The sequence below is a fragment of the Amblyraja radiata genome, chromosome 4 (genome assembly GCF_010909765.2).
Source record: "Amblyraja radiata isolate CabotCenter1 chromosome 4, sAmbRad1.1.pri, whole genome shotgun sequence".
Taxonomy (NCBI): Eukaryota; Metazoa; Chordata; class Chondrichthyes; order Rajiformes; family Rajidae; genus Amblyraja; species Amblyraja radiata.
In genome coordinates, this window is record NC_045959.1 from 105,075,923 (window position 1) to 105,103,913 (window position 27,991).

The following is a 27,991-nucleotide window of genomic DNA, read 5'->3' on the forward strand; positions in this document are numbered from 1 at the left end:
TTAGAAAATATTTATTAATATAGCCCTACATGATCTTTTTACGAGAATACCAGCAGTAATGTCTAAAGATGCAGTCTGTCAGTACTACACATTTTTCGGAACAATAAAATTGATTTAATTATTGAATATCTAGTTAAACATGCATAAAGGCAAGCATACTAATGGATGTTTTTATTGTTATCACAGGCAGGATCTATGAGCGGAATATTCTTTATGAATAACAATAAAGAAAGGCAAATTACATGTTTAATAATAGAGTACGAGGTTTCTACCGATACAAATATGTTTACATTCAATATGCAGACTGTTATGATTTATACAATAGGATTTATTCACTATAAATATGTATTAACCCACAAGTTTAGCAACATTTTTGAAAAATAATAAATGGCGTCTTCTCTGGCATCAGGCCAGAATGGTTTAAATGAACGCAATCAACTCTCAAATTCCAAAGCACCTTTAAACGTTTAATATTGCACATTTCTTGAAAAAAATGACCCCCACAAGAGATTTCCAAAAGAGTTCCTTTTTTTTTTTTTAATGGAGAAAAGCTCGAAAGGGTGCAGTGAAGATTTACGAGGATATTGCCAGGACACAATGTCCTGAGCTATGGGGAGAGGTTGAGGAGGCTTGGACTCTTATTCCATGGAACGCAGGAGGATGAGGGGTGATCTTATAGAGGTGTACAAAATCATGAGAGGAATAGATCAGTTAGACGCAAAGAGTTTCTTGCCCAGAGTGGGAGAATGGAGAACTAGAGGTCACAGGTTTAAGGGGGGGGGGGGGGGGAATATAAAAGAAAACTTTTTTCCCACAAAGGGTGATGATGAGTGTATGGTACAAGCTGCATGAGTAGGTAGTTGAGGCATGTACAATCGCAATGTTTAAGAAACATTTAGACAGGTACATGGATAGGGTAGGTTTTGGGGGATATGGGGCAAATGCAGGCAGATAGCACTAGTTTAGATGGGACATGTTGGTCATTGTGGGCAAGTTGGGCCGAAGGGCCTGCTTCCACGCTGTATGACTCCAAAACAAAACATTCATTTACGATGGGTGTGCATATTGCTGTATTGTAACCTTACACTGTGCTTTCCCATTACTTAAAGAGGGGATTTTGAGATTTTAAACCAATTTACAACCATAAACTACTGAGAGGTTTATTGTTTTAGAAATAAACCCTAGGTAGAGTATACACTAATTAAACAGTTAGCTGATGTTAATAAGATTTGTAATCTTTGAAGACCAGACAAATATCTTAATCTTGTATCTTAATCTGTTTAGGACAGCAGTGGATATATCGATGAACATGAATTAGATGCACTACTAAAGGATCTCTGCGAAAAGAACAAACAGGTAATAACTCAATGCAAAATTACTAACTTTTTAAAGTTTTAATAGCAAATGAAGGCTTTATTCTAAATGACTGGGTGTGACGTTTAGTTAATTGTATGACTGATTATAAAATGCAGGACCTAGACATTCAAAATCTCGCAACATACAAGAAAAACATCATGGCTTTATCTGATGCAGGAAAACTCTTTCGGAAAGACTTGGCATTAATCCTCTGTGCTGAAGAATTTTAAATATCTCGCATTCTCGTGTGCTTGTGATTTCTGTGAAGATAGCTGTGTGCTAAAAGGGTGTAGGACATGCTCTCCTTCAACTGGTATGCATATAGGTTAATCAGGAGAATGTGCAACACATTCTTTCTGATCTGTTGTATCTATACTCTTTGTAATCTATTGCTTTTGTACCTACAGAATTCATACAATAAATTACACTACAGAATATAATATGAAATGAGGCATAAAACAATCATTTTGTTTGGGAGTGAAGGAAATGTTTATAATAAATGTTTACAAAACCGTGCCGAATTGTTTAATGAATGTAATGAAGGTATTGTTCCTGTGCAATTCCCAAAATTTACAATTAAATATGTTACATTTATGCGGTAAAATTTTCAATAATTGCTCTGTATGTTTCTTTGAGCATGGTGTAAACTTTTTTTTGAGGAAAAATTGCTTATATCAGATGGAAAGTAAAATAATATAACGCTGAAAACTTGGTGATCTTCATAATTTATTGATGAGTTGAAAGCATTTAATTCCTTTAACAAACTAGAACATTTTATATGTAGTTTTTTTTGTTTGTTTGCTTTTTTTGACATAAAAATAAAATGAGGGAATTATCATGGATGAGCTAAAGATGCCGAGATTGAGGATACAGGAATAAAATCAGGGAAAATAAACAGGAAAGTTTAAGTAAATTGACAAAAGACCATCTTTACGCGTGAAACGTCACCACTACTGCATTGTATGTTTAATATCCGTTCCAGATTATAAGTCTATAATGATACAGCATCTTACCATTGTGTTGGACGGTGGCTTTGAAACTCAGCCTAACATGGTATTTTGAAATTGAAAATAGGTAATGAAGCAATTATTCAAAATATAACATTACAGCCCTATCATCGGAGGTAGATAGGGTGGTGAAGAAGGCAATTGCCCTTATCAATCAGTGTATTGAGTACAGAAGCTTCGATGCTGGAACCTTGAGCAAAAAAACAAAGTGCTGCTGGAACTCAGTGGGTCAGACAGCATCTGTGGAGGGAATGAGCTGATGGCGTTTGGGGTTGGGACCCTTCTTCATACTGTTTGATGCAGTCTGTAGGTGCCCAACCTTAAACGTCATGTGTCCATTCCTTCCACAGATGCTGCCTGACCTGCTGAGTTCCTCCAGCACTTTGTCTTTTTATTTAACTGAATACAGGAGTTGGGTTATCATATTACAGCTGTACAAGACATTGCAAAATCGCAAGATGAATAGTCACAGCCTTTTCCCCAAGGTAGGGGACTCTAAATTAGAGCACATGGGTATGGAACAAGCTGTCAGAGGAAGTGGTAGAGGCAGGTACAATTATGCCAATCAAGGGAAATATGGATAGAAAAAGTTTGATGGGATATGGGCCAGGTGCAATCAAGTGGGACTAGTAGCTTGGTTAGACAACTTGTTTGTTTTGGACAAGTTAGACCAAAGGTCCTGTATTCATGCTGAATAGTTCTACAACCCAACTCCTTTCAAACGTCTATATAAACCCGACATGTTTTAAAAATCAAACTCCATCTTATTGATGTATCTTTTTTTCCCCCCAAAAAATTAGAGTTTACCAATTTGAAGAATCATCCTTTATTCCCACTGCGCATGCATCATATATGAAGGTGATTGTTATATAATGATGATTGTAATATTCTACAACACATTGCTCCTGAAATGTTTTCAGGATTGTTTCGCCTCACTTTGCACCAAGCAGAGTAGCAAAACTGCTGCTCCTGCTCAATTAAAAATATAGTTGCAATTAACTCTGCAAGCTCTGATTCTCCAACGAACATCGTTCCAATTAAAGATTTTTCGACTTGGATTTCAAGGAAATTATTTTGAAAATCGAATCAACTATAAATCATCAAAAAGTACCACAGGTTCTTCCATCTGTAAACTGGCATAACACTCTTGCGCGATGTGTCATGTTAAATTCTGTTTGCTTTGTAGCACTTTTAGGAGCCTTTGGTTTTTCTGATAAGTGACTCCATCATGTCCCATTGTTCATTTGTAACCTAGAATAAAAATTCAGAGGTAAGTATATACAATATTTATATTTTAAAAGTCATAACAGAAATCACTGAGAAATGAAGCAATTTCCTATTATTCATACAGCAGGTGACGAGTAACACATTTTGTTGTCTGATATGGACATATATCATTTAGTGGGGAAAGATATGCTGGAGGGCATCAGTAGTGATTGATTACTTGGGTGAGAAATACATTATTCCCCACAAACATCTCTAGAGTTAATGCATACATGGATTATGGTCGATTCGTAGTCGTAGGTGCAAAGGGACTTGGAAGAGTTACCGTAGAATAGGATTCCCAAATGGTTAATTTGAAGGTTGAGTCGATGGAAAGGAAGCCAATGCAATGCCAGCATTCATTTTGTAGGGATTAGAATATAAAAGCAAGGGTGTAATGCTGAGGCTTTATAAGGCACCAGTGAAGGTACATTTGGAATATTGTGCGCCGTTTTGGGCCCCATTATTTGAGGAAGGATTGCTGGTTGTGAAAGGTATCAGAGGATGACTTCGGTGATGATTGGATTGACATATTAGGAGCGTTTGATGTCTCCGGGCCTGCACTCGCTGGAGTTTAGAAGGATGAGGGGAAGATCTCATTGACACCTACCAGATAATGAAAGGCCCAGTGTGGATGTGGAAAGGATGTTTCCAGTAATGTGAGAGTCTGGGACCAGAGAGCACGACCTCAGAATTAAAGGATATGCCTTCAGAATGGAGATGAGGAGGAATTTATTCAGCCAGAGGATAGTGAATCTGTGGAATTAATTGCCATGGATGGCTGGGGAGGCCAAGACATTAGGTATTTTTAAAGCAGAGATCAATAGGTTCTCGATTTGTAAGAGCGTCAAAGGTTATGGGGAGAAGGCAGGTGAATGAGGTTGAGAGGGAAAAATAGATCAGCCATGATCGAATGACAGAGTAGACTCATTGGGCCAAATGATCTAATTCGGCTCCTATGGTCTTAATGCTTTGCCTCCTATGCAGAAATTGAGGCAAAGAAAAAAAAGTCCAGAAGAGAAAGGTTCAGTTTCTAAAGAAGAAATTACCTTTTGCAGAGTGTTAAATTCACCAGCTATTGAAACATATTCACCACCGTCAAATCTTATTACCTATAAAAAACAAAAACAAAATTCAATTATTTGTAGCTTAAAATGAAACAATATAAATGTATTTTACTGCAGAATTCAAACAGCTTGATTGCTTCCTGCCAGGAAACATTTCTGTCATCTTTGACACTTAAGATCTATAAACGAGCAGTGCTCCGTACCTGCCCTCACTAAGCTGTTACCTTTCATATCTTTGTGTTTAAGAAGGAACTGCAGATGCTGGAAAATCGAAGGTACACAAAAATGCTGGAGAAACTCAGCAGGTGCAGCAGCATCTATGGAGCACGTCTGAAGAAGGGTTTAGGCCCGAAAAGTTGCCAATTTCCTTCGCTCCGTAGATGCTGCTGCACCCGCTGAGTTTCTCCAGCATTTTTGTGTACCTTTCATATCTTTATCTCTTTCATGTGATAGGAGCAGAATTAGGTCATTCGGCCCATCAAGTCTACTCTGCCATTCAATCGTGGCTGATCTACCTTTCCCTCTCAACCACATTCTCCTGCCTTATCCCTATACCCCCTGACACCCGTACTCGTCAAGAATCTATCTATCGCTGCCTTAATGCTGACGACCCAAATTCTGGAATTTCCTATCATGAACTTCAACATCTCCATTTTTCAATTCAAGATGCTCTCTTAAACATAACTCTTATCCAATGTAACATGTAGCTGAGTGTCAATTTCTTTTCTTTCTTTACTTGTGAATTTCCACAGAGATTTTTAATTACATCCTGATCATTGTAATAAAGACAAGTCGTTGAGGTAGATGTTCGAAACTAACCGTCATATTTCTGACCTTCCTCGCAGGCCATTTGCAAAACTGAGATGCAAGTGTCTCCGCCCGCAGTCAATATTCTCTTGAGAAAAAAGTGTTTAAAAGATGTTCTATGGTCTTGGAAAATTATTCAGTAAAAACAAAATTTGAATAGAGAATTTCATTTTTGAGGAAGAGTAAACAGTAAAACTCCAATTATCCACTCTTCTTAAATGACATACAAGTTTGTAGGTTCATTGGTTTCGGTAAAAAGTATAGGATAGAACTGGTGCACGGGGTGATCGCTGGTCGGCGCGGACTCGGTGGGTCGAAGGACTTGTTTTCGCACTGTATCTCTAAAGTCTAAACTAAATAATTGAGATACCATGACCTCACATCTGCTTTATTGTGGGAAAATAATGTTTTAAATAAAGAACGTGAGCACTCCAAGTGTGAACTTACTGCTCCCGTAACCCAGTTGGCATAATCACTGCACAGGTAAGCAGCAAGGTTGGCGATTTCATTTACGGTACCAAAGCGGCCCATCGGAATTCTCTTCAGCATTTCTTTTTCAAACGTACCACTGGGGTCAAGTCGACTGAAGGCACCCTACAAAGGATTAAAAACACAAGTAAAATCTTTCCAAATGATCATATGAACAATTTGAAAACCGTGATTACCTTTTGTGCGTGATACAATTTTTGTACATGCTAATGTAGAAAATACATATTAGACCTGACATTTAATATACTTTTAGATTTTATGAGAACATAAGAATAAAACAGACTGTTTGGCACCTTGTTTCGTCGGCTGGCCTGTGGGTTCCAGAGAATGCTAGCTAGCTGCAACATGCATCAGTGTTCCAGGCAACTGGCCCAAAACACAATAGCTTGGAGGTGGAGAACACGCCAGAGGTCAAATGGAGGTGCACTTGACCTCTCACAATAGCAGTGATTCCATACATTACTGATCTGACGTCTGACTTTTATTTTTCTCCTCGGGCAGAAAAAAAGGAATCGAGAACCAGAGGGCATAGGTTTAAGGTGAGAGGCGAAAGATTTCATAGGAACCTGAGGGGTAACCTTTTCACACAAAGGGTGGTGGGTGCATGGAACGAGCTGCCAGAGGAGCTAGTTGAGGGAGGTACTATCGCGATGTTTAAAGAAACATTTAGACAGGTACATAGATATATGGGGCCAATGCAGGCTGGTGGGATCAGTGTAGAGGGGAAATATTGGTGGGTGTGGACAAGTTGGGCCGAAGGGCCTGTTTCCACACTGTATGACTGACTTTGGCCATCTTGTCCCTCAGTTTTACACTAGCTACAGTTGATGCATCTAGCATTGCCCCATTCATTTAAATTGGGTCGCCATCCTTCACCAAAAAGACGATCTGTAGTTTGCATGCAATGGATAACAACTATTTCTTGACCTAAAGGCACTGGAAATGAATATCTTGAGTTATATATTGGCTATGCCTATTTCCTGCATTTACTGGACACAAAGAGAGAAATGAAAATAACTACTTCTAGTTCATGTAATCATCTTTAGGATCTCTTTCTTTACCCATGTATTAAGTTTTAAGGATAGCTAAAAAGTGTACATCATTATGGAGTCACAAGGAACTGCAGATGCTGTAATGTTAAGCAAAATCCAAAATACTGGTGTGACTCAGTGGGTCAGGCAGCACTATCTATTCGTTCCACAGATGCTGCTTGACCCGATGAATCACTCCTGCACTTTGTGTTTTGCTTACATCATTATATTCCTAATAAAATTCTTAAGCAAATAATGAAGAAAGCTGTTTGCCTTGATACCCAATGACTATATTTAAGAATGCCCTTGTGTCATTACTAATTCAGACAATACTATTGAACTAATTTTAAACCGTAAACAATTGAGAATTAACACGATGAATTGTGATAATAGTAAAATAAACTTTAAAGCTGTCCTGCAATTTGGAAACACACGATAAACCAAAAACAAGATAAGAATACATTTAAAAAAAGTCAGTTATGTAACAGATAAAGTAATAAAAGAGTAACGGTGGAGTTTCAAGATACGCAGATGCTGGAACATAAAATGCTGGAGGAACTCAGCAGATCAGATAGCGATGTTTCAGGTCAAGTTTCTTAAATGGCAAAGTTTAAAAGAGATGTGAGGTGCAGGTTGTTTATTTACACAGACGGCTGAGGTGAAAGCCTGGAATGCATTTCAGGGGGTGGTGGTTGAAACAGATACATTAGTGACATTTAAAAGACTTTTGAATAGTTATATGTATGTGCAGGGAATGAAGGGATATGGATTATGTACAGGTGGATATGTGATGGTCTTGGCATCATGCTTGGCGCAGACATTGTGGGCCGAAGAGCCTTTTCTTATGCTAAACTGTACTATGTTTAGACTCCAGAAACAGTTTTAAGTCAGGGTCGTAATAACTTGAAGGGATGCTGTTTAATGAGGATTGGGTAAGCAGCTGGGCCTCCTTCTGCAATTTACAAGAAAAACGAGACGATATTGAAATATATAAAATCCTGAGGGATCTTAAGAGGGTGGATGTGGAGAAGATAATTGTGTAAAAATGTAGAAACGAGGGATAAGGGTTTGTCATTTAAGACAGATGAGGCAAAATATTTTCTCTTAAGGACTATCTCTTCTGTGGTGGAAATAATCTTTGAATATTTTTAAGGTAAAGGTAGACAGATACTTGATAAGCAAGGAGGTGAAAGATTACTGGATGTGGAGCTAAGATTGTAATCCGATTAGCCACGGTCTTACTAAATGGCAGAGGAGGTTTGAAAATTCATGGATGAGAATTTGTGTAATTCATTGCCATAGGTGGCTGTGGAGGCCAAGTCAATTACTATTTTTAAGGTGGAAGTTGACGGATTCTTGATTAGTAAGGGTATCTGGAGTTGTGGGGAAAAAACAAAGGAAAGGGGTTGAGAGGGAAAGATAGATCAGCCATGATTGAATGGCAGAATAGACTTGATGGGCCAAATGGCCTAATTCTGCTCCTATACCATATGAACTTATGAGAGGCCAATTGGCCTACTCCTGCTCCTAACTCAGATGTTCATAATACCTTTGTTTTAATGGGTCCTGGCTGAATCACATTGAATCTCATACCGTATCGACCCCATTCAGCAGCTAGTGATCTATAAACCAAAACAAAAAGTAGCTTGGAGCATTTGTGCATAGATTGAACCTGCAAGCTAACAGTTCCATCTTGTGTTAAAACAAAACAAGATCAAAAATAAAGAGGAAATTTACAAATATCTTCTCATACATTATCACTCTAAAACACTAAATATCTGCTGCACTCAAATGACATTATGTCTGGGAGGAGAGCTGAAGGTGAACTTTAGACTTTAGAGATACAGTGTGTAAACAAGCCCTTCGATCCACCAGGTCTGCGCTGTTCAAAGATCACCCTGTAGACTAGAACTATGATACTCACCATTCACTAGGGACAGTTTACAATTTTTTTTAACCAAAAGTCAATTAACCTACAAACCTGTACTTCTTTGGAGAGTGGGAGGAAGCAGGAGAAAATCCACACGGACACAGGGAGAACTTACAAACTCCGTACAAACAGCACCCATAGTCAGGATCGAACCTGGGTCGCTGGTGCTGTTAGATAACAATACAGCTGCGCCACTGGCAGCCCTATGAAGATGTGTCTAGATCTATATTCCCTTCATCTACTTTCCGAACCAAAGAAAAAACTGGTAATTCCCAAATATAGCAGCTTTTCAAATCTACTGAAGTTCAAAGCAAATGTGGACCAACAATTGTTCCTACACATCAGGGAGATGAGTGTGAAATACTACTAGAAAGGCCAAACATCAAACAACTAAATATGCTTTTGATTGTGAACAAGATTCATCTTCTGTTTCATGTGTCAGGAGCTGTCCACGTGTCTAAGCTGCCAAAAGCTATGAATACTGAAATACTAACAGATTAGCGGAAAGAAGTTGCGCTTTCCTCTCGCACAAATAATTACATGCATTTTACAAAGTTTTTTTAAGCATTTTGATCAATACCAAAACAGCTGGAACATTTAGAAACATAGAAGCATAGAAAAATGGGTGCAGGAGTAGGCCATTCGGTCCTTCGAGGCAGCACCGTCATTCAATATGATCATGGCTGATCATTTAAAATCAGTATCCCGTTCCTGCTTTTTTCTCTTACCCCATGATTCCTTTAGCCCTAAGAGTTAAATCTAACTCTCTCTTAAAAACATCCAGTGAATTGGCCTCCACTGCCTTCTGTGGCAGAGAATTCCACAGATACACAACTCTCTAGGTGAAATTGTTTATCCTCATCCTAGTCCTAAATGGCCTGCCCCTTATTCATAAACTGATCCCTGGTTCTTGACTTCCCCAACATCAGGAACATTTTTCCTGCATCTAGCCTGTCCAATCCTTTAAGAATCTTATATGTTTCAATAAGATCCCCTCTCATCCTAAATTCGGGTGAATACAAGCCCAGTCGACCCATTCTTTCATCATATGCCAGTCCAGTCATCCTGGGAATTAACCTGGTGAACCTACGCTGCACTCTTTCAATAGCAATAATGTCCTTCCTCAAATTAGGAGACCAAAATTGCACCCAATACTCCAGGTGCAGTCTCACCAGGGCCCTGTACAACTGCAGTAGGACCTCCCTGCTCCTAAACTCAAATCATCTCGCCTGCTGTACCTTTCTTCATTTCTTCACTGCCTGCTGTACCTGCATCTTTACTTTCAGTGACTAATGTACATGCACACCCAGGTCTCATTGCACCTCCCCTTTTCCTAATCTGACAACATTCAGATAATAATCTGCCTTCCTGTTCTTCCCACCAAAGTGGATAACCTCACATTTATTCACATTATACTGCATCTGCTATGAATCTTCCCACTCACCCAACCTATCCAAGTCACCCTGCAGCCTCGTAGCATCTTCCTCGCAGCTCACACTGCCACCTAACTTTGTGTCATCCGCAAACTTGGAGATGTTACATTTAATTGCCTCGTCTAAATCGTTAATATGTATTGTAAATAACTGGGGTCCCAGCACCGACCTTGCGGCACCCCACTAGTCACTGCTTAAGTTTATATAAACTCCACAACACCAGCACCGATCAAGATGTTGATAAATAGCAGCTTCCAACAGGTCTTTTAAGGCCCACTAAAGGCCACTCTCGTTTTATATTAATATATAATATATGAAATCTTCCCATGGTTCAATCCTGACCACGGGTGGTGTCTGTACGGAGTTTATACGTTCTCCCGGTGACCTGCGTGGGTTTTCCCCTGGTGCTCCGGTTTCCTCCCAACCTCCAGGTCTGTAGGTTAATTTGGCTTTGGTAATTGTAAATTGTCCGTAATGCGTAGGATAGTGCTAGTGTACGGGGATCGCTGGTCGGCGCAGTCTCGGTGGGCCAAAGGGTCTGTTTCGACTCTGTATCCCTAAACTAAACTAAACTAAAACTAAACAAATAATACTCATTCATGCATTTCAATGTCACGTCTGTCAGTAAAATTCTAGTATTATGTGTGGGGCAAATAGAACAGCAACCATGGTTTTCCACTTGTACTGCACATATACACATGTTAAAGATAATTATTCTTTAACTATGGTGCGCAGCAAAAGATTCACTGTTATTTCTATCAACCAACTTAGGCCTAGAAATACTTACTTGCACATGGCTTCTACGCCTGCTTTTGCTGATGCACTGGGCATCACAAAACCTGACCCAGTCTCTGCATAGATAGTAGTAATAGCCAGGAAGGCAGCACCTAAAAGACACAGTGTTTGGGAACTTGAAGTCATTATTAACATTAGACATTTTAGGATACATGCAAAAACTAAAAGCCCTGTCCCACTGTACGAGTTCATTCAACAGTTCTCCAGAGTTTGCCCTGATTCGAACTCGGAGATTTATAGTAAGGGCCGCTCGTAGGTACTCGGGGCTCTCGTGGACATTTTTCAACATGTTGAAAAATCTTCACGAGTCTTCCTGAACTTACCACGTTTCCCGAGTAGCTGCCGTTAGCGTTACGAGCTGCTAAGAGACGTCCCCGAGCTCCGACGTATCCGCTACGCACATTCTACGTGCTCACCATGAGTTTGATTTTTTTTTTAAACTCGGGAGAGCTCTTGAGTGAACTCGTACAGTGGGACAGGGCTTTAAGTGGTGAGAGAAGTCCAAAAACATCGGCTTAAACTACCACAATACACAAAATGCTCTACTTATGATATGACCTATAGATTCCACAATATTTTGCATTTATATTGTTGAGTTGGAACTTATTGCTGACAAGTTACCTGTTCTTGCTGATGATCAACACGCAGTTTTCAACGTGCACTCCCAAGATGGCCATAAACTCAATAGGGAGACCCTGTATAGCAGCAAGATCCGTATGAAGCTCTGCATCACGCTGACAGGCCAGAAGGCAGCTCATTAAAAACAGCCTGAACAATTTGGACAAAGTTCTCTGCCTTTGCCTTTACTGCTTGACAGACTGGAGAAGTGGGTGGGACTCTCTGGTTCTGTGCTGGACTGGTTCAAATCTTACTTGAAAGATCGGGATTATTTTGTTTCCCTTGGTAATTTTGAATCAGAACGTACAAAACTCACATGCGGGGTTCCTCAGGGCTCCATTCTTGGACCCATTTTGTTCAACATTTATATGCTCCCCCTAGCTCAGATCATAGAGCATTTTAACATATCCTACCACACTTATGCCGATGACACACAACTATATATCGCAGTGTCACCACATGACCATAGTCCCCTACACTCACTGAGCCAGTGTGTCAAACATATCAATGAGTGGATGAACCAGAACTTCCTCCAGCTCAATGCAAATAAGACAGAAATTATTGTCTTTGGTCCCAAAAAAAACAAGGCTAGAGGTGAGTGCTCAACTCGACTCAATTGCACTGAAAACCACAGACAAAGCCAGAAACCTTGGTGTAGTTATGGACTCGGATTTGAATTTTAACAGCCATATAAAGACCATTACCAGATCTGCCTATTACCATCTAAAAAATATTGCAAGAATCAAGGGATTTCTGTCCAAAGAAGCCACTGAAAAACTTGTTCATGCATATATTTTTAGTAGGTTAGATTATTGTAATGGCATCTTTACAGGTCTCAATAAAAAATCAATTAAACAACTGCAACTTATCCAAAATGCCGCTGCCAGAGTCTTGACCAACACCAAGAAAATGGACCACATTACACCTGTCCTTAAATCTTTGCACTGGCTCCGTGTGTAAGAGGATAGATTTTAAAATTCTGTTACTGACCTACAAGGCACTGAATGGTCTAGGTCCAAAATATATCTCTGACCTACTTGTTGTATATGAGGCGCCTTGACTCCTCAGGTCTTCAGGGACAGGTTTATTGAAGCAGCATTCGGTTTTTATGCTCCACACCTGTGGAACAAGCCCCCTGAACACCTGAGGTGTGCACAGACTGTAAGCGCATTTAAATCAGGCCTAAAAACACTGTTGTTTACTATAGCTTTTCCATAACCCGACATGCAGGTAATCTTAACCGTCTAATTTTAACCTTTATGTGCTTTTTAAAATCATTTTATTGTTTCATTGACGTTGTTTTATTATTCATACATTTGTCGTATTGCTTATTTTGCAATTTTTAATTATTGACTATTTTATTTTTTCTTTCCTGTAAAGCACCTTGAATTGCTGTTTGCACGAATGGTGCTATACAAATAAATTTGCCTTGCCTTTGCCTTTGCTGACTGTTAAACCTGTCAAAAATTATCAATGTGTCTGAATAACTCTTTGTTGAAACAAACACAAGCTTCTAAAAACAAAGATAGTCACAAAAAGCTGGAGTAACTCAGCGAATCAGGCAGAATCTCTGGAGAGAAGGAATGGGATGCTGCCTGTCTCGCGAGTTACTCCAGCTTTTTGTGTCTATCTTCGGTTTAAACCAGCATCTGCAGTGCCTTCCTACACATTTCTAAAAACAGTCAAATTATTTTTTAAATTATTATTTATTATATTTATTTTATAAATGAGCACATAAATTCTCATTTTGGAGCAGTTTTTAAAGTATTGGTAAAGTATTCCTTTTCCTAACAGACTTTGAGATCGTGGTGATAGACACAGGAAAGAGTCTGAAGAAGGATCCCGACCTGAAACGTCGACTTTCTCCAGAGATTCTGCCTAGCACGCTGTGTCACTCCATTTTGTGCCTATCTTTGATATAAACCAGCATCTGCAGTTTCTATTTATTACATTTAGATGATGGTGATATGGCCAAGTACAGCACTGCATTGCATTTTTCAGTGCCTCAAAAGTGGAAGGCTGAGTGGTGGATGGGATGCTAACCAAAGATTAAGGACCCAAAACGTTAATTCTGTTTCTCTCCTTACTGACAATGCCAGACCTGCTAAGTTTTTCCAGCATTTTCTGTTTTATGGCATCTTTTGTTTCTTTATTAGATCCATGATCATCATTTGTTGCTTTGCAATATAATTATTTGGTCATTTAATCTCTAATACCTGTACTATATTTTCCTTCCCCTTTGCGGCACCTCAATACCGGCAACATTTCTTGATTTTTTTTTAGTTCTGATGCAATGCCTTGTACCTATTCTTCCCGTCCCATGTCTACATGACCTACAAGAATCACCAGGATTTTTCTGTTTATGTTAGAGTCATACAGCATGGAAACAGGCCTTTCGGCTCAACTTGCCCACGCCCATCAAGATGTCTCATCTACACTAGTTCCACTTGCCTTCATTCCTTTTAAACCTTTCCTACCTATAGACCTGTCCAATTGTCTTTTAAACGTTGTTATAGTACCTGCCTCAACCACCTCCTCTGGCAGCTCGTTCCAAATACCCACCATGCTCAGTGTGGAAAAAATTGCCTCGCAAGTTCCTGTTAAATCTTTCCCCTCTCACGTTAAACCTATGTCCTGTGGTTCTTGATTGACCTATTCTGAGTGAAGGACTGCATTTACCCTATATATTCTGGTAGAAAATGATCATGCATTCAATTTGCATCATCGGGTTAATACTCCAGGGGAGTTTTACCATGCTACTGAATTGGTTGCAACTACCCTAGTAGTATCTGATAATACAATGGTTGATAAATATGACTTACTGTCTAGCATTGCCATAACGTTCATAAGTTCATGTTCATAAGTGACATGAGCAGAAATAGGCCATTTGGCCCATCAAGTCTGCTCCCTACCCATTCTCCTGCCTTCTCCCCATAACCCTTGACACCTGCACTAATCAAGAATCTATATATCTCCTTCTTAAAAATATACATTGACTTGACCTCGACAGCCTTCTGTGGCAATGAATTCCACAGATTCACCACCTTCTGACTAAAGAAATTCCTCCTCATCTCCTTCCTAAAGGAACATCCTTTGTCAACTGTGTCGGTGGATATTGGACTTTCTCAGTGAACGCCCACAGACGGTGAGACTTGGACCCTACACCTCGACATCCCTGACCCTCAGCACAGGAGCACCGCAGGGCTGTGTGCTCAGTCCGCTCCTCTACGCCCTATACACACATGACTGCTTGCCCCATCACCCCGCAAATAGGATCATAAAATTTGCGGACGATACAACCGTGGTGGGGCTCATCTCAAATGTGAACGAGGTCGCCTATAGAGAGGAGGTGCACAGACTTTCTGAGTGGTATGCTCACAACAATCTCTCTCTGAACACTAAAAAGACAAAGGAGATCATCACTGATTTCGGGCGACATAGAGCAGAGCTCAGGCCACTGGAGATAGGGGGCGAGGAGGTGGAGAGGGTGCCTAGTTTTAAAATTTCTGGGGATCAACATCAGTGAGGATCTTAAATGGTCTGTGAACACTGCTGTAGTTGTAAAAAATGCGCAACAGAGACTTTACTTCCTCAGAACACTAATGCGGCTTTTACACGGGGCGACTTGACGCAAGAGTTAACCAGAGTTCAACATCGTGGGAACCTCGTGCGATAACAGTGCGGCATTCGTGGACCACCGTGGACCACCGTAGCGCTAACGGCAGGTCATCGTGTAACTTGGTCACTCGGGAGAAAATTCAAGAAAATTGGAATTTCTCCAAGAGTGACTTGTACACTTGTGGTTGAGTATTGCAACATTATATGAACGTAGTGGCCAGTGCGATATCCGTGCGATATCCGTAATAACTCTTGCGGGTACCGTGGGAACTCCTGCGAACGGTGAACCCGGAAGCTGGACAGAGGGGACAGAAGGTGATTAAAAAAGGTGGTCTCAAAAGGACACATGGGAACATGTGTCCTTCGAGGACGTCCCACCTAATTGTCATTGTTGGATAATCTTTTTAACAGGAACACTTGCAGAGATGGCTCCCAGAAAATCTCAAAGGAAGGGGGAAAAGCGGGTCAGAGATGTTTTTGCCATGCAGGAGAATGAGGAGGAGACGCAGCAAGAGAGACAGGTGGAGAGGCAACAGGAGATGCCACAGATAACACTGCCTGTGGGCTCCTTGGAGCAGGGAGAGGGTGAGCAAGGTGCAATTCAGATTGCCTCCCCAGTAGCCGTTGTAGGAATAGCCTCTACAGACGCTTATGTAAAGGGAAGATGGCAGAAGGTAAAGCCATATAACTTCACCAGGGAACAAGAGGGGGAACTTGTAGAATGGTTCCAATTTAACGAGATTCTGTACGATAAATCCAGAGAGGATTATAGAAACAGGGAGAGGAAAAGGAACCTGCTGGAGACGAAGGCTGCCGAGTTTCCCGAGTGCTCATGTGAGTTTATATAACGATATATAAGTTCATCAAGAGGAGAACCATTTAATGTTATCCAAGATTTTAAAACATACATTGCTATTGATGTAAAAGTTCTGTGTTTGCAGTAAACTTAAACTTCTCTTATAAGTCTGTCTGTCTGCCCTGCAGCTGCAAAGTAAAAAAGTCGCAGACAGCTTTTACACCCTCTGTGTTTGAAGTTTAAAGAGCCATAAAAAGAATTATGCATGAGGGCAGGCAATTCTCACTTGTAATGCTTGCCTTTAAAAAGGCCATCTGTATTTACCAACTTGTGCTCAGGTATCCAAGAAGCACAAGAAATAGCACATTAAATGCGGAGGGCAGGCTCTATTTACTGTTCAGAACTTTTAATATAACGGAATACATCCAATGCTTGAAGTTCTATTTAATTCCACCACTCTACGTCTCCAAATGAGCCGATTCAACCAAGGGAGGATATATATAGTGTGTGAAAAAAAAAGTTACATCATTTGTGTCACGTGTAGTTCACGATGTTCATTCAAGATTTAACGCGACTGCTCGGGAAACGGCCAAGTAACTCGCACGAATAACATAAATGCCGAGTACCGTGGGAACTCTTTATCTACTGCCGTTATATCGTGCGAGACTCGTGCTGGACCACGACCTCTTCACTCTGGTGACATCTTGCGTCAACTCGCCCCGTGAAAAGAGGGTTTGAGGAAGGCCCATCTGTCTGCTAAACTGCTGGAGTCCTACTACCGCTGTTCGGTAGAAAGCATACTGACTTACTATATAACTGCCTGGTTTGGGAACTGTTCAGCAGCTGACAGAGCAGCTCTCCAGAGGGTGATAAAAACTGCCCAGGGTATCATTAGACTCCCCCTGCCCCCTCTGGAGGACATTTACCACTCCAGATGCCGCAGCAGGACCTGTAATATCGTGAAAGACATTACACATCCTTGTCACCACCTTTTCACACTGCTGCCCTCAGGAAAAGGGTACAGGTCGCTAAAGTCACGCACTGCCAGACTCAAGAACAGCTTTTAGCCATCAGCAATCTTGGAACTGAACTCTGTCTCGGGAGCGGGTTATGGGGAAGGAGGGGGGGTGGGAGACAGTGTTAATTTATGTAAATGTGAATCCATGGGTGGGTTTGGGGAGGGAGGGAGTGTAAAAAGTATGAGTATGTGAATGTTTGAAGTTCTTTTAAATGGAGAGACACAGTAATCTCGTTGTTTGTGACACATGCAATGACAATAAAGCATTCTGATTCTGATTTATGGCCTCTGGTCCTAGATTCTCACACTAGTGGAAACATCCTCTCCACATCCAAGGTACACAAAAATGCTGGAGAAACTCAGCGGGTGCAGCAGCATCTATGGAGCGAAGAAAATCCAGCCTATTTCCTTCGCTCCATAGATGCTGCTGCACCCGCTGAGTTTCTCCAGCATTTTTGTGTACCTTCGATTTTCCAGCATCTGCAGTTCCTTCTTAAACTCTCCACATCCATTCTATCCATTTATTGCTCCACAATAAAATGCTGCACCAGACTTTGGGTACTTTAAATGAATATGAAACATGGAGTACTTTGAATGAAACTGAAAAGGCAACAAGATTCCAAGTTTCTAGTATGAAGAAGGGTCTTGACCCGAAACGTCACCCATTCCTTCTCTCCAGAGATGCTGCCTGTCCCGCTGAGTTACTCCAGCATTTTGTGTCTACCTTCGATTTAAACCAACATCTGCAGTTCTTTCCTACAAGATTCCAGGTTTACAGTCTAGCCCAGTAAGATAACTTGAAATGTTAACTAATATGACCTGTTTTATTATGGGTGACTAAAATCCATTACTGTGTAGGAAGAAACTGCAGATGTTGATTTAGACCGAAAAAACTCAGCAGGTCAGGAGGCATCCCTGGAGAAAAGGTATCGGTGATGTTTTGGGTCGGAAGAAGGGTTCCGACCCGAAACGTCACCCATACCCTTTCTCCAGAGATGCTGCCTGACCCGCTGAGATCTCCAGCATTTTGTGTCTAAAATCCATTGCCTTCCGCTTCAAGCAAGAGCACTATATGGGTCAAAATGATTATCAAATCGATATAATCTACTCCTCAAAAACAAGCAACACACAGTACGTTCCATGTGCTTTCCAAAAAGTGAAATTTTCTTTTTACCTTTTTTTGCTTTGATCAATTCTTTTCCAATTTCCAGAGTTACATATGCAGTACCATTCAGAACTATTTCAGTAATGGTTTTAAAAGCATTCGCAGAAAGTCTTTCCGAAGGCGAGATGAAGTTTCCAGCAGCGTTATTTATTACAACCTGTCGTGTCAGAAAAGAAAATTGCATCCAAAGAACTTTAAAACCTCTCCTAAAATCTTCCCATAGTAGGGAGCGTAATTTCAAAACATTTAGGCGATTTGGAGTTTTAAAATTGGGTGCTATGTCAAATGGATGTTCAAACATTTTGGGTTCAAAATCTCATACATTTTCCAAAAGCACTGACAGTGTGTGGAATATCTGTTCAACCAAATAAGGCCACTGATAGACTGAGAGCAAGGATCTGGATAGAGAATCCCTGTACTGGGAAGAGTGATTTTCTCACCTATACTTTTGCAGCTTTGTACATCAGGTTTGGTTTAGTTTAGAAATACAGTGCGGCAAAAGGCCCTTCGGCCCACTGAGTCCACGCCGACCAGCGATCACCCCATACACTAATACAATGCTACACACTCGGGACAATTTACAATTTTTACTGAAGCCAAATTAATCTACAGACCTGTACATCTTTGGAGAAGTGAGTATCCGAAGAAAACCCACACAATGATGGGGAGAACGTACAATCTCCGCTCAGACAGCACCTGTAGTCCGGATTGAACCCATGTCTCTGGCGCTGTAAGGCAGAAACTCTACCGCTGCACCACCGTGCATGGTGACGGATGGGGAAAAATATACTTTGATACTTAATTTGTTTTAAATATAAAGCAGAACAAGATTGAAAGCCATGGGGAAACAGTCGTATCCCCTTGTTTGTGCTGGCTCCCTCTTTTCATGCAGCCTTTAACTATAAAATAACAAAAGAATTTCAAATTAAACCTCTAGCCTCGAGCATTTTGGTGGAAAAAAACAGTTACACTTTCGTTCCTCCAAATTGGTTTCAGGCTGTATATTCACGTGGAATAGGACTGTTGGTGTTTGAAATGAGCTTGGTTACCCATGTGGAAGTGGCTGTTCATGCACAGGTCCCTGTACACCCTAGCAATGGTGCACTGTATTCCCAGTAAATACCATAAGGGCTATACGTACATCAGGCAGACCTGCCACTTCAGACATCTGCTCCACGGCAGACTTCACAGATGCTGGGTCCCTCACGTCACATTGAATGGAATGGACCTGAAAATATTAGAACATCAAATTCATGGAGTTTAAAAATTATCCCCAGGAAGACAACTACAAACTTTTGATAGTCACTGATTTCTATCTGCGGACTTGTATACTTGCAAGGTCTGCCCAAAGCTCGCCAAGAAAAAACAGGAATTCATACTTGTACTCACTAAAGTCATAAGGTCATAAGGGATAGGAGCAGAATTAGGCCATTCAACCCATCAAGTCTACTCCACCATTCAATCATGGCTGATCTATCTCTCCCTCCTAACCCCATTATCCTACCTTCTCCCCATAAGGTCATAAGGAATAGGTGTAGAATTAGGCCATTCAGCCCATTGTTTACTCCGTCATTCAATCAAGGGCCAGATGTGAAGTGGAGGCTCGGGGCCATGCATGGGCATGTGAGGAATAGTCATCTAGATACAGAAACATGACCCATTTATCATAACCAGTCTGCACAACAGTTATTTTGCACAAAAGAACACAAAGTGCTGGATTAAGTCAACAGGTCAGGCAGTATCTCTGAAGAACATGGATAGGTTACGTTTCGGGTCTAAACCCATCTTCAAACTGATTGCAGGTGGGGGGGGAGAAAGAAAACTAGATGAGGGGAGAAGCAGGAGAAAGCATGGCAGGTAATAGGTGGATGCAGGCAAGGGCGGGGGAGGGGTGGGGGTTGATAGGCGTAAGGCTGCAACAAAGGCCAGAGATAAAAGCACAAAGTGTGAGACAGGGTTGAAGAGTTGCAAATTGCAAAGTTAGAGGGAGGAAATTAGCTGGACAGGAGGGGAGAAAAAGGTGGGAATCTGGGTGGGCACAGAGGGGGGGGGGGAGGGGAGGGGAGGGGGTGAGAGTGAGTAAGGGGAAGGGATGCGCAGGAAGGTGGGGTTGGTTGCCAGGTTACCTAAAATGTTTGAATTCAATGTTTATACCATTGGGTTGCATGCTACCCAAGCGGAATATGAGGTGCTGCTCCTCCAGTTTGCATATGGCCTCACTCTATCAATGGTGCAGGCTACCAGGACGGAATGAGAAGGAGAGTTAAAATAGTTAGCAACCAGTAGATCCAGTAGGTCTTGGCGGACCGAGCGCAAGATGGTAACACAAAAGGTGGCAACACAAGTACATCGGGTGTAGGCATACGGTATGCTTGCCTTCATTGGTAGAGGCATTGTGTATAAGAGCCAGGAAGTCATGATGCAGCTCTACAGGGCTTTGGTTAAGCTGCGTTTGGAATATACTGCATACAGTTCTGGTCGCCCCATTGCAGGAAAGACGTAGAAGCTTTGGAGAGAGTGCAGAGGACCAGAATGGATTAGAGGGTTTCAGTTACAGGGAGAGGTTGGATAGAATTGGATTGTTTTCTCGGAAACATCAGAGCTTGAAGGGAGAGACATGATAGAAGTATATAAAATTAGGAGAGGCATAGATAGGGTAGACAGTCATTTCCATTTTCCACAGGGTGGAAATGTCCAACACTAGAGGGCATAGCTATAAGGTGAGAGGGAGAAAGTTTAAGGAAGATGGGCGAGGCTAGTTTTTTTATTACATAGAGAATGATGGGTGCCTGGAACACATTGCCAGGGCCAATGGTGGAGGAAGTAGATATGATAGTTTCATGATAGGTTAAGATAGGCATGAGAATTCTGTCGGACTTATTTTTCACACACATATGCACAAGAGACAGTAAGAGATGGCATTCTTGCAAGAGGTGTTTTGAGGTGTGGTCAAGGTATGATTGCTAACATCATGACTTCTGACAATAGATATGTTAATAATACCAAATATAGACACAAAGTGCTGGAGTAACTCAGCGGGTCACGCTGCATCTCTGGACAAAAAGGATGGGTGACGTTTCGGGTTGGGATCCTTTTTCAGACAGAAAATGAGAGTGAAGAGCTGAAGGTGAAAAAAGACCAGGACAAAATCACAAACGACCTCTGGCAGGTTGTTAACTAGTGGGCCCATTGTTGGCCGGGGAAGGTATGATCTCAAGGGGCAAACAATGTGGCGTACATGTACCTCCTCCAACCCCATCCACTGCATCTGGTGTTCCCAATGTGGGCTCCTGAATATCGGCGAGACCAAACGTAGACCCGGTGACCATTTCACTGAACACTTACACTTGGTCTGCCTAGGCCTACGGGATCTCCCGGTTGCCAACTATTTCAATTCACCGCCCCATTTCCATGCTGACCCTCGATAGGTCCTGACCACGGGTGAACGGGAGGAAGATGAGATGACTGGACTTAGTTGCCTTCCCTCACAGTAGGAAACGTTGATTCCGCTGTGGGGGGGGGGGGGGGGTTTTTTGTTTTATGTTAAATTCTATAGTGTTGTGTTTATCTTATTTGTGTGCTGCATGGTAACTCAAATTTCACTGCACCAATTGGTGTATGTGACAATAAATGTCCTTTGACCTTTCCGTCCTGGGCCACCTCCATTGCCAGAGTGGGGCCACAAGCTAGTGGGGTGAAAGTGAGAACCTGGGGAACGCTGTGCTTGTTGCGCCAGGGGAGAGAGGGAGTGAGTGCAAAACTCCGGGTTACAAAAGAGATGTAGGTGAGAGATCCATCCATCGGGGAAACCACGTCCACTGAAGAATGACAACGTATGGAAAGCCTCATCTTGGAAGCAGATGTGGCGGAGACGGAGGATTTGAGAGTAGAATCTTTGTAAGAGGCAGGGTGGGAAGTGTAGTCAAGATAACTGTTACTCCATTATTTTGTATTTATCTATACCAGCATCTGCAGTTCATTTTTATTACCTTGTTTCCAGTTTGACTTGAGATTTCTTCTGCTGTCTCCTTCAAAACATCCAGCTTTCTGGAAGACATTTTTCAAAGAACATTTTTGAATTTCAATTGCAATAGTAGCCACCTGTTTAATGCAACAATCATGCAATCGATAACATTAACACAGCTGCATCCTTCTCACATTCCTTGATCCACCATTATGGTTACCATGTATTACAAATTATTAATTCATTGTACTATCGATTATTGTATATTTGTTTGTTATGTTACTGCTTTTATGGGCCTGTAAAGCTGCAGCGAGTAAGAATTTCATGGCTTTGTTCCCACCATATATGACAATTACAGATTCTTGACCCTTCATATTGTCACCATCTTTCCTTCCCTGGGTACCTCTCCGTATTCATCACCCAGAGTTCAAGCAGCACAATAATTATTATGTCTAATTTACCATCCAACACCAGGTCTGGGTTGACTGCATCGTGTTATGTTGGATTGAAATAAAAGCATAGAGAATGGTGGGAAATCAAAAACATTGCAGATGCTAGAGATCTTAAATCAAAACTGTGATTGCTGAAAATGCTTAACATATCAGACAGCATCTATGGAGAAAAAAATGAGTTAATCCTTCAGGTTGACACACTCCCATTTGCGATGAAATGTCAATGACCTGAAATGTTAAACTGTTTCTTTTCTCATAAATGCTGCATGATCTGCAGAGGGTTTCTGGCAATTTTGTTCCATATCTACACTTGCTTATGATATCCATCGTTATCCGTTTCTCACCTTCCACTAGATGAAGACAGATATGGCCAAAGCCACCAAATTTAGCTTTGCTTCTCAGTTATCCAAGGACATTTAAGACAGAGATAGATTTCTGATTCGTACATGTGTCAGAAGTTATGGGGAGAAGGCAAGAGAATGGGCTTAGGAGGGAGAGATGGATCAGCCATGATTGAATGGCGGCGTAGACTTGATGGGCCGAACGGCCTAATTCTACCCCTATAACTTATGACATCAATTAAGGATTCAGCTGCGTTGGCCCCAGTATTTGCTTCTCTCTGTCTCTCCCCCTCTCCTCCATTGACTACCTATAAACTCCACAGACTTTTGACTGAGTTACTTGTCACCGCCTCTAACGATATATTTTACTGGAAAGCCATGTTTATAACATTTTTGTGATGCGTGATAGGTTATTTTTCCACTTTAAATGATCACATGAATGCCCATTCCACTGCTGTCAAATATGTCAGATCTTCTGGTGTGAGCTAGAAAGAAGATCTTGAGAGCCTCCTTTCTGAATACCAGTAAAATGTAATCTATTACAAGTCCAGATTTACTCAACACGTATCCAGCTGGCTTGGTACTTTCATTCACTTGAGACAACTCAGAACAGTGCATCGCAGGAATGGGCCTTTTGGCCCACAATGTTGGTGCCGAACATGATGCAAAGTTAAACTGATCTCATCTGACTGCACATGAACTATATCCCTAACTCTTCCTTGCACTTTTATGTGCCGATCTAAAAGTCTCTTAAACACCACTATGGTTTTGTGACTAAAGTCGTATAGAGCAGCATCATGACTTCATGGTTCATGTCAGGACATTATAGAGTGGTACAATAAACTGCTCAAACTGTAAATTATTTTATTTACTCTTTGTGGATTACTGACAAAAGGACATCTGCAATTATAAATAGTGCGCTGATGACTGTTTTGTTGGAGTACACTTAATCTTACTTACCTACTTGCAATAACGCACTCGGCACCCAGAGTAGAGAGAGCAGTTGTCATTCCTTTCCCAAGTCCAGTACCACCACCAGTGATAAAGGCTACTTTACCCTTAAATGTTCCAGAAGGCAACATCAATGTTTGATTTTGAGGAAGCATCACGACTTGATCGGGACCATTGCTCTGGTATAGTGTCTTTGTGCTTTGGCTGAATGCCTGGAGACCAAATTCAATGTTAACAGTAAATTGCTATCTTTAAAGAGCATTTTTATCTTGTTATTATAATTTAGCACAGTATTTCATTGCAGCAATCAGTTTTGTTCATTCTAGGGAATTATCATTATTGTCAATAAGTCAAGATATTTCCACTTTACACAACAAAGGCACGGCATTTCCTTCCATTGCTATGCAGACGATACACAACTCTATCTCCCCCTGAAGCCCAAAAACAGATCAAATCTACTTAACATTATCCACAGCCTCGAGGATATAAAGTGTTGGATGGCCCAGAACTTCCTCCAACTAAACGAGAGTAAGTCTGAGGTCATCCATCTCGGCCCCTCGGACTCAATCAAAATAATAGCAGGCAGCCTTGGAAGCCTTACTCCATTACTCAAACCTCACGTCAAAAACCTTGGCGTGATATTTGACTCAGCATTGAAATTTGACAAACAAGTCAATACCGTGGTAAAAGCTAGCTTCTTCCAGCTTCGGACGATAGCTAAAGTAAAACAATTCCTCCAGTTTGATGACCTCGAAAAAATCATCCACACATTTATCTCCTCCCGCCTCGATTACTGCAACTCCCTTTACACTGGCATCAGGCAATCTTCCCTGTCCCGCTTGCAACTGGTCCTGATGGGCACCCGAAAAAGGGACAACATCACCCCGATTCTGGCCTCTCTCCACTGGCTCCCTGAGCGGTTCCGAATAAATTTCAAGATCCTTCTTTGTTTACAAAGCCCTTAACGGGCTTGCCCCCACCTACATCAAAAGTCTGCTTACCCACCACACTACCTCAAGGTCCCTCAGATCGGCCGATTTGGGGTTACTGAACATCCCGCGGTCTAGGCATAAGCTCAGGAGCGACCGCGCCTTTGCGGTTGCAGCTCTTAGACCGTGGAACAGCATCCCTCTTCCCATCAGAACTGCTCCTCCATCGACTCTTTTAAGTCGAGACTTAAAATACATCTTTACTCTCAAGCCTTTCGTGACATCCTCTGAGGGAGGGCTATATGTATGTATTTATGTATGTACTTAATCTATGAACCAATGTTGTATAATGTTAGTACCTCCACCAATGTAAAGCATTTTGGTTGTTTTTTCGAGAGTTGTTTTTTAAATGTGCTATAGAAATAAAAGTGACTTGACTTGACTTTGTAATGTTTTGACTAGGTTTTTTTAAATAAAAAGTTTACATTACATCTGCAAATTACTGGCAAGTGTAAAAATCCACTGCAACTGGGTGGGGGGGGGGGGGGGGGGGGAAGACAACAAAAGGATGAGCCGGCATGCTTTGTAATTTTGTCAGCACCGTAGGCGGCCGCCATTTGTATAAATTGGGTATGCACGCAAAGAATTTCACTGTGCATAGTCACATGTGACAATAAAGTTTGGTTAGAAATAAAACTGCTATTGTAAGCTCATTTGGTATTTAACTACCAGCTCAACTTCATGGTGCAAAACACAATGTATTGGCACAAAGAGGAAATCGAGGGCAGGCATAAATAGGGGATTAGTGCTGGAGTCTCAATTCATACAATTTATATAAATGACTTGGTTACAGTTGTGAAATTTGCTGATGACATAAAGAAGTGAGGGAATTGGGAGACCTCATTGGGACTAAGTATACAATGAACTGGCAATTTTAATAAATCGTGAGAAACTTAGGCAAAAAAAGTAAAATAGCTTATTCCCTAAATATTGAGAGATTACAAAGGTTTGAGAAGTAGCAGTAATTTTGTGTACAATTTATAAAGGGCTAGTGGGAAAAGTGATTTAATTTGAAAACTTGGCCAAAAGTTATTTGTTGAAGATGGAATGGAATACAAAAGGAAGTTTATGGTTCAGTTGGATACTATTTTATGAGACTACATCCGGAGCACTGGGCTCCTTATTTAGGGAAGGATGAAAGCAGTTCAGAGAAAGTTTACAACTAACATTTGGAATAGGTAGGGTATCTTAGGAAAAATCTTTGGACTTTGGTATATGCTAGGGTTCAGAAGAGTAAGGGGTCTTGACTGAAAGACCCCAGGGGTTTTGATAGGCTGGTTTGAAGGATATTTTCTTTTGTTGGAGAATCTATCAGAAGAGTCAAAGTTAAACAAATGAATGTCACCATTTAAGACATAAATGCAGTTATTGTTTTAAAAGTATGTTTTTGTGAATCTTTGTAAGTGTTTCCCTCAAAGTGAGTGGAAAATCTAAAAATGTTTAAAGCTAAGGCAGATAAGCAAAGAGGAAGTGAAGGTATGAACGTGAGCCCGTTCAAGAGCAACAATGTGGAACTGTGGTCACAATCCAAATAGCCACGGTCTTATTAAATGGTGGAGGAGGTTTGAGTGATCGAGCTTGTATCTTTTCCAAGACAATGGCCCACATTCATACAACCACGTCTGACTCCATGAGCAGACTTAAAAACGCAGATAAATATATTTGCAATGACGCACAGTAAAATACTTCACTATTTATTGAGGTTGAAATTTGAGTAAACATAATTATCCCTTGAACTCTAAACAAAGAACTAATTTTATTAAGTTTAGCTGGGTTTCACATGAGTAGTTCACCTATCCATGTTCTCCAGAGATACTGCCTGACCTACTGACATACTCCAGCACTTTGTGTCCTTTCACAAAAGAGTATAGATTCGGTGAATAAGGGTATAAATACAGTCTTTTCCCCAAGATGGCAGAGTTTAAAACTCATAGGTTTAAGGTGAGAGGGGAAGGATTTCAAAGGAACCCAAAGAACAACCCTTTCAGAGAGTGATGGAACAAGCTGGTAGAATAACAGAATGGTGCAGGTAGAATAACAAGATGTGAAAGACACTTGGGGAGATACATGGATAGGAAAAGTCTGGAGGGATATGGGGCAGATAGCAGCAATGGTGGGCAATCTCTTCAACTTCGCCTATTTACAACCTGAAAAGTCACGATATAATTAAATTCTTAAGAGTCATAATAATTGTGGTAGCAGGTCCTTTGGCCCAACTTGCCCACTCCGGTCAATTTGTGCCATCTACACTAGTTCCAGCTACCTGCACTTGGCCCCATATCCCTCTAAACCTGTCCTATCCATCTACCTGTCTCTTAAACGTTGCAGTAGTACCAGCCTCAACTACCTCCTCTGGCAGCTTGCTCCATACACCCACCGCTCTTTTTGTGAAAAACCTACCCCTCGAAAGTTACCAAAACTAAACTGAACGGATACCTATGTCGTCTGGTCCTCGATTCCCCTATTCTGAGCAAGAGAATCTGTGCGTCTACAAGATTTTGTCCACAACAGTTCTTCAGAACTTCAACTCTCAGTTCTACTCTTTATTTATATCCATACTTATCATAGAACAAAGTACAGCACAGGAACGGGCCCTTCGGCCGCATTTGCCCCCATATCTTCCCTGTCCATGTACCTCTCCAACTGTCTTTTAAATGTTGTTAGCAGCTAGTTTCGGGAAACAAAGTTGTCAGATGACGAGGTTACTTCTTCCAAAGTCATGTAACAGACCTCACCCGCTCGTTTGGACTAAACTGAGACGGAGCAATGGTAAACCTGCGCCAACACCGTGAAAAGCTGCGACTTGCAACCTGCGCCATTTTCTCCCCCGGCATCGACTTCATTGAACGGCCCAGTCAGCAACCGCGCATGCGCACCGACCGCTCAGCCCCTCTGAGCAAC

The 27,991-nt window shown here is 41.3% G+C and overlaps 2 protein-coding genes across 3 annotated transcripts in view; one reads left to right on the forward strand and one right to left on the reverse strand.

Moving 5' to 3' along the window:
* The window catches only part of calb1 (calbindin 1), a 58,951-nt gene extending 57,339 nt beyond the window's left edge, over window positions 1-1,612 (forward strand). Inside the window, exons 10-11 of the mRNA XM_033020166.1 lie at window positions 1,285-1,356; window positions 1,473-1,612. Coding sequence (XP_032876057.1) covers window positions 1,285-1,356; window positions 1,473-1,586 — 186 coding nt within the window. The 3' untranslated portion in view covers window positions 1,587-1,612. The remainder of the gene's footprint in view (window positions 1-1,284; window positions 1,357-1,472) is intronic.
* On the reverse strand, window positions 1-27,977 carry decr1 (2,4-dienoyl-CoA reductase 1). 2 transcript variants are annotated; one of them, XM_033020163.1, is made up of 10 exons: window positions 27,826-27,977; window positions 24,111-24,313; window positions 22,383-22,440; window positions 19,535-19,621; window positions 18,403-18,550; window positions 11,171-11,270; window positions 8,570-8,642; window positions 5,948-6,094; window positions 4,676-4,738; window positions 1-3,614 (listed from the first exon to the last, which is right to left on the reverse strand). In XM_033020163.1, exons 1-10 carry the CDS (start codon window positions 27,931-27,933, stop codon window positions 3,555-3,557), a joined length of 1,047 nt encoding a protein of 348 aa, XP_032876054.1. In that variant the 5' UTR covers window positions 27,934-27,977; the 3' UTR covers window positions 1-3,554. The 2 variants fall into 2 exon arrangements, with proteins under 2 accessions (XP_032876054.1, XP_032876056.1); XM_033020165.1 differs by having other exon boundaries at window positions 812-3,614; window positions 27,726-27,966.
* Window positions 27,978-27,991: the final 14 nt, after the last annotated feature.

Excerpts from the sequence above, each read along its gene's own strand:
- decr1 (XM_033020163.1), bottom strand. The coding sequence starts at position 27,933 with ATGAAGTCGATGCCGGGGGAGAAAATGGCGCAGGTTGCAAGTCGCAGC. Across the intron at positions 6,095-8,569 it reads CAGGACCCATTAAAACAAAG|GGTGCCTTCAGTCGACTTGA; the intron begins GTATTATGAACA and ends AATCCTTTGTAG. Across the intron at positions 3,615-4,675 it reads AATTTAACACTCTGCAAAAG|GTTACAAATGAACAATGGGA; the intron begins GTAATTTCTTCT and ends TTTTTATTCTAG.